The 12,233-nt window shown below is 42.7% G+C and overlaps 1 protein-coding gene across 5 annotated transcripts in view; it reads right to left on the bottom strand.

The window, feature by feature from the left end:
* Nucleotides 1-8,560, bottom strand: part of hivep1 (HIVEP zinc finger 1) — a 72,687-nt gene extending 64,127 nt beyond the window's left edge. The window contains exons 1-2 of one of the 5 annotated variants that reach the window (XM_033637464.2): nt 8,424-8,560; nt 5,961-6,091 (exon numbers count right to left, since the gene is read on the bottom strand). In XM_033637464.2, coding sequence (XP_033493355.1) covers nt 5,961-6,000 — 40 coding nt within the window. In that variant the 5' untranslated portion in view covers nt 6,001-6,091; nt 8,424-8,560. Of the gene's footprint in view, nt 1-5,960; nt 6,092-7,281; nt 7,400-8,079; nt 8,392-8,423 lie in introns of those variants that run through there. The other 4 variants (XM_033637461.2, XM_033637459.2, XM_033637463.2 and 1 more) reach the window with 4 other exon arrangements.
* Nucleotides 8,561-12,233: the final 3,673 nt, after the last annotated feature.

The raw sequence follows: 12,233 nt of genomic DNA, 5'->3' as shown, positions 1-12,233 counted from the left end.
CAAAACTCTGAATACTCAAGTAAATACCACGTTTGCATCTGTGCTGCTGAGATTCATTTCTGCCGTGTTATAAAGCAGAGAAAATACTGTGTTAAAGGCTCATTTAGCTCCAAGCACTGAGGTTTTTTTTACAGCTCGTCGTTTGGAATTAGGAATCATTACGTGATGGCTTCAGGGCAGCAGAGTTTAGGCATGTGATAGCATGCCATGCAATTATCATTTCCTGTCTGATGAAGGAAAAGCCTTGAGTGCAGGCCCGGGAGGAGAGGTGACGAACTGGGTCAGAAGGCAAAACAAGAAGCCAAACAAATGTCTCAACAAGTTATCAGATGATGAGGAAGTGAACTTGGTACTCCCCACAACATGTTGAGTAATTTCCCCAGAACTGGAGACGGCAAGTCACATCGAGTTCAAGTCAACACCGCTAAGAGACACCATACTACATTTCAATAAGTCACTGCTGCTGTTTCAACGGCCTTTAAATTTAATGATTTACCCAATGTATAACACTGTAGCATCTTAAATGTGGATAAAGATCCTAATAAGACAACAGGCAGAGAAATGTACTGGCATTTTTTATAACAATTAAAGCTGGGGCAGGGCCTGAAGCATGGCTGCACAGGGACAGAAAATTATCCCAAAGAGATTGAAGATGCAGAACAATCACACAGAGGCACAAATCACAAGCAATGATAGAGGGACGTAAAAAGACCACAAATAGACACAAAAAAGACTATAAAACAAGACAAAACAAGAACAAAGAGACACAAACAACTCAAGACAAAACTACAAACAAATGCTAAACAACTACAAAGACAAACAAAACAAATACAAAGAGATGCAAAACTACCAAAAAGAGACACAAAACAACAATAAAATGAGGGCAAAACAACTACGATGAGACAAACAACCCCAGACATAAAACAACCACAGATATGCAAAATGACAAGACACAAAACAACCACAAAACGACACAAAAAAAAACAAAAAAGACAAACAAATAAACAAAAAACAAACAAAACAACCACAAAATGACACAAAAAAAACAAAGACAAACAAAACCAAAAAGCCAACCACAAAACAACACAAAACAACCAAACAGACAAAACAACCACAAAACAACACAAAATGACACAAAAAAAAGAAAAAAAAGACAAACAAAACCAAAAAGCCAACCACAAAACAACACAAAACGACACAAAAAACCCAAAAAAAGACAAACAAAACCAAAAAGCCAACCACAAAACAACCACCAAAAAAACAAAAAAGACAAAAAAGACAAACAAAACAACCAAAAAACAAACAAAACAACCACAAAACGACACAAAAACAAAAAGACAAACAAAACCAAAAAGCCAACCACAAAACAACACAAAACAACCAAAAAACAAACAAAACAACCACAAAACGACACGAACCCCCCCCCCAAAAAAAGACAAACAAAATCAGAAAGCCAACCACAAAACAACACAAAACGACACAAGAAAAGACAAACAAAACCAAAAAGCCAACCACAAAACAACACAAAACGACACAAAAAACCCAAAAAAAGACAAACAAAACCAAAAAGCCAACCACAAAACAACACAAAACGACACAAAAAACCCAAAAAAAGACAAACAAACCAAAAAGCCAACCACAAAACAACACAAAACAACCAAATAGACAAACAAAACAACCACAAAACGACACAAAACAACCAAAAAGACAAACAAAACAACCACAAAGATAGACGAAAACATGGGGACAAAAACTATGAAACAGGCAAAACAAAAACAAAGAGACACAAACAACTCCGGATACAAAACAATCTCAGAGATGCAAGATGATTACAAAGAGACAGAAAACAACTCTGGTTAGAAACAAAACAACTACAGAGATGCAAGATACAGAGATGGGGGGGGGGGCTTCTACATGTGTCTGCCCAGAGGCCTGTTGTCTCTTAATGTGTCCATGGCTGTAGACTTGGGTTAACATACAGCAGCCATTTACTGATTTTATTGAACATAAGAATAGTTTAAATTATTCATTTGACATGCAATTACCACACTGAATACAAAAATGCACCTCTTAATAATGTATAGTTCATTATCTGTGAGAATCAGGGCTTTACATTTGAGTCTTAACACATTTTTACTTATTTTACAAATGATGAATTACCGCTCAAGAGTCTGTAAACCCGCCCAAATCTTAAGGATCCTCCATTCCATTCAAATCACTGTCAATTATACTCTTTCCATGTCCAGATCTTTTATCCTCATGCCGAAGCACTGCAGCAGCTGCAGCTCTATTGTCTGCACCACAAGAAACGAGGGAACAGTCACCATTAAAAATAGAATCAAGTTTCATTTGGCCGCTGTTTCTATCGTCCTCTGTTGGGGCGATGTAATGTGCTGTTCTCAAACTTAATTATTTATGTTGTTTGGCCAAGTAATGTGAATGAAACGAAAAGCACAGGAAGTGTTTATATGATAAATAAACAGAGGGACTCTGGCTCGCTGCTCACAGACATGAGGAAATCTGCTGTGTGGATCTGCTGCTGGGGAATGGCAGTGATGCACATTTTCACACCCAGCATGTAACGCTGCAAAATCGTAGATCTGTGAACTGCAAACGTCTGTTGACACGTAAATCTGTCAATTCTCAACATAACACGAAATCCCTCAAGCCAATTGGTGTTCTGTGTTCACAGGGGAAGATGCTGTAACTTCAGCCTGCCCTGTCGGCCCTGGTGTCTCAGTATGGACTTATACTGCATTTTGTTGCATTTTTGTTTGGATCCAAGTGTGTTCTGCCGTCTCATCTCAAACAGTGTCCATGCTCTCACTCGTTCTTCACACCATATACTGTTTAAATAAATACTGCTTCATTTAACACATCGTTCTCATCAGATATGACACAATATGATCACCGCTGAGGGAGATCGAACACAAACAACGCAGCCACGCACACTGCAAATAAATGCCAGAATCACCCGTTTATATCAATCACCTCAAGAGAAAAGCAGATAAGACAAAAGAAAATGTGCACCAGATCATATTGTTTATGATAATACCACATACGATGTCATGCGATTCAACACTATCATATTACGATCTGACAATTTTATCATGTATTGATTTATTTGTGACATTACATACAAGCAAAGCAATGTGTGGCTGCAGTGCTGTCAGATTTGACCCACACAGAGCAGCCGGATCAGAGCCATGAACAAATGCAACTCCCAGAAACTTGCCAGAATTTTGCTTCACATGGGAAAGGGATTTTTATGTTTATGAAACAAACATATGTATTACATTATAATCACTTTTTTAAGAAGTCCTCGCTATATTAAACATCCCCATCCAAACAACATTCTTACTCTTAATAATACTTTCTGTCCAATATGATTTTTCCACAAAAAAAAAAAGTTAAATAACTCCCTCCCCCTCAGTGAAAAACAGAGTTGACCTGCTGGACACAAGACGTCTCCTGCTTCACTGTGGAGTGTTGAATATTGAACCACAATTTGCTTCCAAACTACAGTAGCTGTGGTGTCACATTATCCTCTAACACAAACCTAACCGAACATGTTAACCTGAAATTTCAGATAAAGAAGCTACCTTCCTTCAGCAGGTCGATGTGAGAACAGCCTTTAGTATCAAACTGCATGTACGTTGTTCTGCAGAGTGAGGGTAAAACATCAAAATGAAGCAACAATAGGAATAGCAAGTTTTCAAGTGGAGAGAAAGTATCTCCTCCAAGTTCCTGGATAATGTCAACTTAAAGAAAGATTTAGCTCTTCTTCAATGAAAAGCAGCCGTATTGAGAGGGGATGGCCCAATCTGGCAATGCTGGTTGACCCAACACATACACGGTAAAATGTCAGATCTACAACAAGCCGCAGTAACATGTAGGCAGAGTAAGGATGCTCTACAAGATCTCAGTCTCAAGCAGAAGCAACTGATGACTGAGAAAAATAGCTCTGTTGTCAGCTTCAGCTGATCACACACTGTACGATTTGAATCTGTTTCTGACCCAAGTTTTGAGTAACATGACACATTTTAGGGTCAGACAGAAATTCAGCTTCATCTGCGTCATTTATCGTTAGTGCACAGGAAGGAGTTCGGACTTTCAGATGATTTTCTGACATGTCAGAAGTTTCATTTGGCCATCATCAGACTCTCACAGTTGAAGCAGAGCCATGAGTTGTTTCCCCAAGATCAGTGCCTTTTTTCTCACTGTGGCTGCTCCAAGTGGGAAACAGAGCATCTGCAAGTGCCACGGTGACACGATGCATCCTCCACCCATCCATCCATTTTCAACCGCTTATCTTGGGCCGGACGCAGGGACGGCAGGCAAAGGAAGGTATTCCAGACGTCTCTCTCCCAAGCAATATTTGCCAGCTCCTCCTGGGGGATCCTGGGGCATTTCCAGGCCAGATGAGATATATAATCCCTTCAGCGTGTTCTGGGTCTGCCCCGGGGCCTCCTACCAGTTGGACATGCCCAGAAAACAGGAGGTGTCTAGGAGGCATCCTGATCAGACACCTGAACCACCTCAACTGACCCCCGAAGGTGCAGCAAGCTCTTTCCATATGCCTGACCTCCTCACCCTATCTGAGGCTGAGCCCAGCCACCCTCTGGAGAACTCATTGCTGCCGCCTATATTCACAATTTCTTTCTTTCGGTTACTACCCACAGCTCATTGCCATAGGTGAGGGTAGGAGCTTAGGTGGACCAGTAAATCAAGAGCTTTGCCTTCCAGTTCAGCTCCCTTTTCTCTATCACAGTCCAGTGCAATGCCTGCATTACTGCTGATGGCGCATCAAACTTCCTGTCCACTTCATGCTCCATTTCAGTTAAACGTGGAGGCCAGGTTGGTCGAGCTGTGGCAACAGCTCACACGCCTGTTTGATCCTTCCTCCTCCACATATCACGACCGATGAACGAGAGCAACGTTGGCAATAATGCATCATTGTGAGCCGGACTGGTGAAACGTTACACACCTCTGCTTGCAAACAAAGTTCAACTTGCCTCTGAGCTTTTAAACAAATCTTTATTTACAATTGTCAATAGCCAGAACAGTCTGCAGGGACCATTTGTGTGAACACTTAAGTCATGGCTTGACAATCGGAGTGTACAGTGTGAAGACATAAATCGTGAGCTTCAGCTTTGTATCACAGACGATTTACTCGTACAGTAGGAGCTTTAGTGACGCTGCATTTTGGATCTTTAATTTCGGGGCCTTTTTTCTTGTTCGGTGAAAAAAATTGAATCACCAAATTCAGAGATAAATGGTTTTCCCTGGACAGTAATTAAAGTTGGACCAACTTTCAAATCAGGCAGCTGTGGCTCAGGAGACAGAGCAGGAGGTTCGATCCAGCCTGCATGCTCAAGTATTCTTGGGCAAAATACTGAACCCCAAATGTGTACGAATGTATTGAATTGTAGCTTCAGCCATCAGTGTATGAATGGGTGAATGGGACATATAGTGTAAAAGTGCTTTGAGTGGTCAGAAGACTAGAAAGGGTCTCTACAAATGCAAGTCCATTTACCATCCATGACTTTACTAATTATGATGCGAGGTCTAAAAACACAAAACAAACAAACTACACCGGCAGGGACAAGCATCACTGCACCACTGGCAAGTTGTTTCAACAAAAGTCAATCAAGTATTTCACAGCATTTTATCATTTTGCCATGAACAGATCCTGCAATATCATGGCATCATTTGAGGCAACCACCTGCTCTTACCAAAACTCTGTCGACTGTATCTTCTACAAGTCTTTCTGTACTCGTATGTCAGGACACATAACAAGGAAATATCAAACTATTTCAAGCTAAACATGTCAGAGTAATATTAAGAGTTGATGCCATTACTTTGTGGTCAGAGGTGACGACTGATCAGTTCCTCTTTGCATCCAAATCAGCAAATCCACCAGAAGACAGGAAACGCAGCAAACAGCAGTGTGATCTCACCTTTTAAATTTTTCGGGTTGTTCTGCTTGGTGCGCGGCATCTTTCCGCCCTCAGTTCACAGGCGCATCTTGGGGAAAATCTAACGTTGGACCTTGAGAAGAGTTGACTCCGGAGCCACAGTCTGGGTACATCTACAGAAACACAAACATATACTGAGTCAGGATCAGCTGAACATGAACGCACAGATCAATAAAGCCACTATGTTGGCCCTGCAGTGTGTAGAGTCCTCTGCTCTCACTCGGCAGCTGTCTGGGAGTCCAGGACAGAGTCGCTGATTGAGTTAATTCCTCAAACAGGTGCCCCAAACAAAGCTGGACTTTTCATTTCAGGGCCTCTCCTCTCTGAGCTGCTGTGTAATAATGTGCAGTGCGGCTCGGGCTACTGTCTGCTGTCAGTGGGAGGAGGTATGAATAATATGTTCCCCCCATATCAATATAACCTCTGCAGCAGCTGCTATCTGCCACTCTGATCTCAAACAAAAGCCTACAGAGGTGGAGGATCGGCTGTTGTTTATGGGGAAACGTCTGATTGACGTGTCAGAGGCTGATACAGGGTGCCCGCTCTTCACTATGACGAATGTCAGCGCAGATGACGAATGATGCAAACAATAAGGTACTGTGTGTGCCGGTGATGAACGCTCAGGGCAGCTGGGCGGCCACACAGAGGTTACTATCAGAGAAACCTCCCTGTTGAAGTTAGATCACTGCATAAAGTCACAACATCAAAAGACTGAACCCACCTTTCACAGGGGAGTTGTTTGCACTCTGATGCCCTTTAAACAAAACCAAAGATCAGAAGCTTCAGACAGGTTTCATGCAAATTCTGTGAGGTGGGTGTTGAAGTTAAATGTTAAGATGTCAAACACGGAACTGCAAACGCCTTTCCCTGATGTGCACAAACAACCACAGAGGAAACATCTGCATAGACAGAAAAATCACAACATCTTGACTAAATATCTCCTTTAAATCATATTTTCTAAGCTTTCTTGCCCTTGCATCATCTCCAGCACGTCCCTACAACACCTCTACCTCCTGCTGGAGCAATACATTGCAGAGAGCAGCAGTGCTTCAGGAATCTGCCTTTGTTTCCCCCCTCACCAATATTACATAACACTTACTACAACTGGATGATGATTTTGCTCCATACAGTTGGTACATGTGGCGCTACAGCAATGACATCATCTCAAGGTGGATTTCGGTAAAGGGTCGCATGTGTGCACGGTGGCTGCAGCAGCAGCAGCAGCAGCAGCAGCAGCAGGTCGCATCAAAACACATCCAGGTCGGGTAGATGTCACACGATAGGAACATGCACAGCGTCTCACCTGTGATGCACAATCTGGTGTCAGTTCAGGATCGACGGCGCGCGCGATGAGGCGGAGGAAAGAGACGTGCACATTTTCTCTGGCGTGTCTGTCAGTCCGTCTGCCAGCCTGTCTGCTTGTCTTTGTGTGTGTGTGCGTGTGCGCGCGCACAGATATTTGAGGAAACACCCTGATACTGACACAAGAAAAAAAACATACCGGTGATTCAAGCTGAAGCGGTAACGCTGTGTCCTAACGCAGGCAGGCTGGAATGCACTTGCAGGTGACTAATGATGATTTCCGTTCACACCTGAGGATCGAAATTATGTAAAAGGTGGCGGCGGGGATGCACGCATAGTCACGTATTGACGGTGTCTGAGCGTGTGTGATACAATTAATAAGATTAAATATGAGGAAAATATAAATAAAGAGTGATGCTGTACAGATTTTTTTTTTTTTTTTTGCAGGGAGAGATGAGCGGGTTCATCGGGTGCAAAGCTGACAAGCACAACAGGAAGAGGGGAATAAATGGGATTTAACTGCATGCAATGAAGTCAGCAAAAACAATGCGTGGGAATAGCGTATTTTGTGCCTGTTGCAACACGTGAACGCCCTGTAAGTGAGGGAGGAGCCAGGGAAAACCCCTCACTGTCTCTGCAACAGCCTCTCGAATGGGATACTTCCCCCCCTTATCCAACAAAACCCCGCTGCGGCCAACAAAACCTCCAGCCGCCGCACACAGGCACATTTATCCCAACATTAGCCATGACAGTGAACACATCAACACACTCCAGGTGACAGTAACAGTGTGTGGCTTACCTACAATGCAAAAAAGAGCAACAAAGAACGCTGCGTAGGGAAGCACCGGGGAGCTCAAGTTGCCTCTTCGGAGCAAGGTTTGCGGCAGGAGTCCGAAACAACACTGCGCCAAAAAACAGCACCTGCCTCCACCTGAACAAACTAACAGAGCCTGTAAAGTTCACGGCAGGCTAAAACCGGACGAGACACACAGCCGATAGAAGCATGTCCGACTCTCTCCGGCTGCAGCTACCGACAGCGACCTATATCACAGTGACAGAAACCCGCTTGGGCAGCGGCTCCCGCCCCGCAAACACACAGAAAAACAAATCAAGCGCACTCAAAGTGGATTTATTAATACTCACAGGTGCAGGGTTGTAACACACCTTTTAGTGTAAGGAGAAGGAGGGGGGGTACAGCTCTGTATTTTCTCCCTTCACCTTCTCTCTCACTTTCTATTGCAGGAAACAGACAGGCCCACTGACGTCAACGGGGGTCCCGTCTCCGCCTCCCAGCTACAGGGTGTCCTCTCCGGGCAGCGGGGGGTTACCGACGGCCGCTCCAACACCGCAAAAGCCGACCACACAGAGGACAAAATTTCACCCGTGTGTTTGCTCCGTATTCTTCAAGCTTCCCCTCCTCCTCCTCCCCCCGCGGTAGGATCGTATTAATTGTTTCTAGCCGCTTCTGGAGGACCCGAAGCACGCTTCGTTTGTCGTAAACCCCCCTCGCGGACCCACACCCACCCTCTCCTCTGCACATACTTTAGGACTGACGGTTTTCCCGGAGGTTCCTTGTTGTCAGGTCACGTTGTGCCCCTCCGCCACTACCGACCGGGCTTTCCCATGCACAAACCCGCAGCAGGCTCATAATACTGGGTCTCTGTGCACCAGGACCGGAGCCCAGAGGGATAAATAAAAACACATGGATGAACTGTGGCCTCCATTAGTACCAAATAACCACTCACATAACTGTAGTGCAACTGTATTTAAACGGATAATGTTCATTTATGGGATTTGTCTTACCAAATAGTCATAACCTGTAAATTTCACCAGCTTGGCCTTATTTGCTATAATGGTGTTAAACACAGGAGCATTTGGGTTTCCACTCTTACAATACAAGTACCTTTAAAATTAAGATAAAATTCAAATTTATTGCAATCAAACTACAATTACCATACAGTATCACCCCCAGATCCACACACCCCAAGAGTATTTCACAGTGCCCTAGAGCCACATATTGCACAGATGCCCAAGCCAGTCCTATGCAAAATTATTGCACAAATGCCCTACACCAAAATATTGCACATCACCCTCCCCTCACACCCACATACACACACTCTCCATCTCCTACTGTTTATTAGTTTGATTGATGGTGTGACTAATGAAAATTAATACCTGTTCAGCTTGCAGTATGGTAACCTGTACCTGCTGCCTGAAGGCATCAGCTCATTCTCCTTATGAAGGACGTGGTTTGGGTCAGTGGTGATTTTAAGGCCCTGCTTCCTCACTGTGTCCTCAGATATCTCCTGGAGAAAGATGGGGCAGCACGCCAATTATTTGTCCTTCCTTTCTAATCAGGTTTTGTGATCTAAATTTGACAGTCAGGTTATTAAACCATGTTGTAGCACCATAACAAATAATGGATTTGATGGCTGCTCTGTAAAACAACATGTTTCTATCAACTACATGGACCCGACATCCTCAACATGATGAGCCCATTGCAGCTGAGAATCAAAATGAATACCTAAGTACTTGAATACTATTACCTGTTATTAAATATTAGTTTAACTCACAGAGGGAATCTACAATTCAAGTAGAATTAAAATTATGGGAGTTTTGTACATTGCACAGTTAGTATTTCAAGTTTATGCTCAAGTTAATGATAATAATAAAAGGGGGGCTCTGGAGGGTCCTCCTTCAGACAAAAATTTGCAATTTGAATCCTATTTTCTGAGTTTGTACACACATTCAGGGACTACTGTAACCAAATCTAAATCCAGAAAATCCAGAAAACAGTAGCGTGCTAAGAAAAAATAAAGACAGAAAGAAAAAGAACACAAAAATGTACGTTACCCCTGATAAATACATTTCTTAGAAATAAGTGAAACAAATCTAAGTGCTTCTTTCTGTATCCAAATGAAGCTGGGGAGGAGGACATGCTACCATGGATGTATAAAGAGACGTGGTTACAGCACTGGAGGCCAGGCCCCGATCAAAGTTGCTCAGTGGCGCATGAAGTCTAAAAAGTTTGACTGCCTGGGTATAAAAATAGCCAGATCTTCTGCATCATGGAGCCCATGCAAACACACCAGAGACTTCCACCACCTGAGTGGATAACTTCCAGTTTAGCCCTCTGCTAACTTGAATGGAGATAAAATGCACAGCTCCTCTAGACTCACAAAATGTAGGACCAAATGGATCAAACTGTGATAGTGAAATGAGTCATTTCGCTCAAATAAATGTATTAGTTTGTTAACAAATGTCTGTTTCACAATGGAACTCTATGCGAAAAGTCATTTTGGGCCCAATGGCATCACATGACGGACCCAGAAGTTGTCATCCAACCAGTATGTAGAATTGGTGTCAAAGCCTGGTGCTGTTCCTGGGCTCTTGATTGCTATACCTCTATCCTGATTCACAGGTCACCATGGTAGTGACTCGTGCATACCCTGCTTTATCGTCTATTTTACTCTAAATGGGACCATAATTACTAAATGCACATCCTTCTGTATTGAAGAAGACTTGAAACTATCAATTGAGACCATAAACTCATTAGGATCATGTTTACAGAGTTAATAAATTAAATAAGAAGCGAAGTAATTTTCTCATATACTCCAATACAACCTGACTGATTGTATTTGCCACCTGGTGGCATCGCCCCCTGATGGCCATTAGAAAGATGGCAGGTTTGAAGCAATGACAGCTTCAGTTTGTAGACCTGGAGGCTAAGTCCACTTCTTTTATACAGTGCTCGCACACCGTGAAGAGCTTAAAAACTAACCTACGAGTGTTAAGATCAGCCTTTTAGACGATGAAAGTGTTAAGCATGTTCTTCAGTATTCGTGCCAACATTACATGAAAGTTAGCAGTTAGCAAAGCAAGATTGTGAAGTCCACTGTCTGTCAAACATGGAGGCTAAAGGAGCCATTCATTTTCAAAGCCAAGATATTTATTCTTCCCTTTAAAAGTAAAAAATTAGTTACCAGTTAACAAAAGGCAGATTAACATAAGTCTGAAATCAAAGTAGCCTACTTTAACACCTTTTGACAGCAGAAATGAACGAGCTCTGCAAGAACTGAATGACGGAACTACACAAAATAATAAAATCTGCAATGATTGCTGAAATGTGAGCACACATGTAGAGTCAAATGGGTGAGGTTAAGTTTCAAAAGACCTTTTCGGTGTTCGCGCTCACTTGTGTTTCCCCTGCATTAACTCATATTTTCCACAGCAGCTTTATGTTAGCAAGCCGTTAGGCTGTTGTCTTAAAGCTACTAAAGAGAGGCATGGAGGGAAATTTTACTTGTTGCTCAGTTTCACCTTTCTTCCAATAAACATGTGAACCACAAAACAAGGCCGCCCCATAATGCAACATGTTCTTACTGCCCACTCAAAAAAAGGTCTGTGAAACAGGATGATTTTGAAACTGCTGAAACAAGTTGATTATAATCATAGGCAGATTATGAGACAATGGGCCCCTGGGCACAGAAGTGCAAAAGGCCCCACCACCTCTCCCACATAGGGGCAAGACAGGCAGACTTTGCGGTGGTTTTGCCTCTTTTTTGTTGTTGTTTTGCACCTCTTTGTAGTCGTTATGCATCTTTTTGTTTGTGTCACTCTGCAGTTCCCTCTTTTCCTTTGTGATATTTTTGTGTCTCCTTGCACTAAGTTTGATTCTCTTCCTGCTCAGTAATTTGAGTGACATTTTGCAGAATTTATTTTTCTGTAAATTGTCAATATGTTCATGTCATTGGCAACAAAAGAAACCCATATTATATTTATCCTGTGTCTGCAGTCCTCTCACTACAGCCACCATGAGCGTGACTTAGTCCAGCTATGACATATCACGGAGTGAGAAAGGTCATGCTATTTTTTGCCACATAGTCAGAAATAGCTCTTAAAGAAATGTGTGAATAAATTCAAAGTTTTCACCCACATTCCTCGTAGAGAAAT

The sequence above is a fragment of the Epinephelus lanceolatus genome, chromosome 16 (genome assembly GCF_041903045.1).
Source record: "Epinephelus lanceolatus isolate andai-2023 chromosome 16, ASM4190304v1, whole genome shotgun sequence".
NCBI lineage: Eukaryota > Metazoa > Chordata > Actinopteri > Perciformes > Serranidae > Epinephelus > Epinephelus lanceolatus.
The sequence above is the reverse complement of the archived record's forward strand: the minus strand, read 5'-3'. Positions and strand labels throughout refer to the sequence as shown.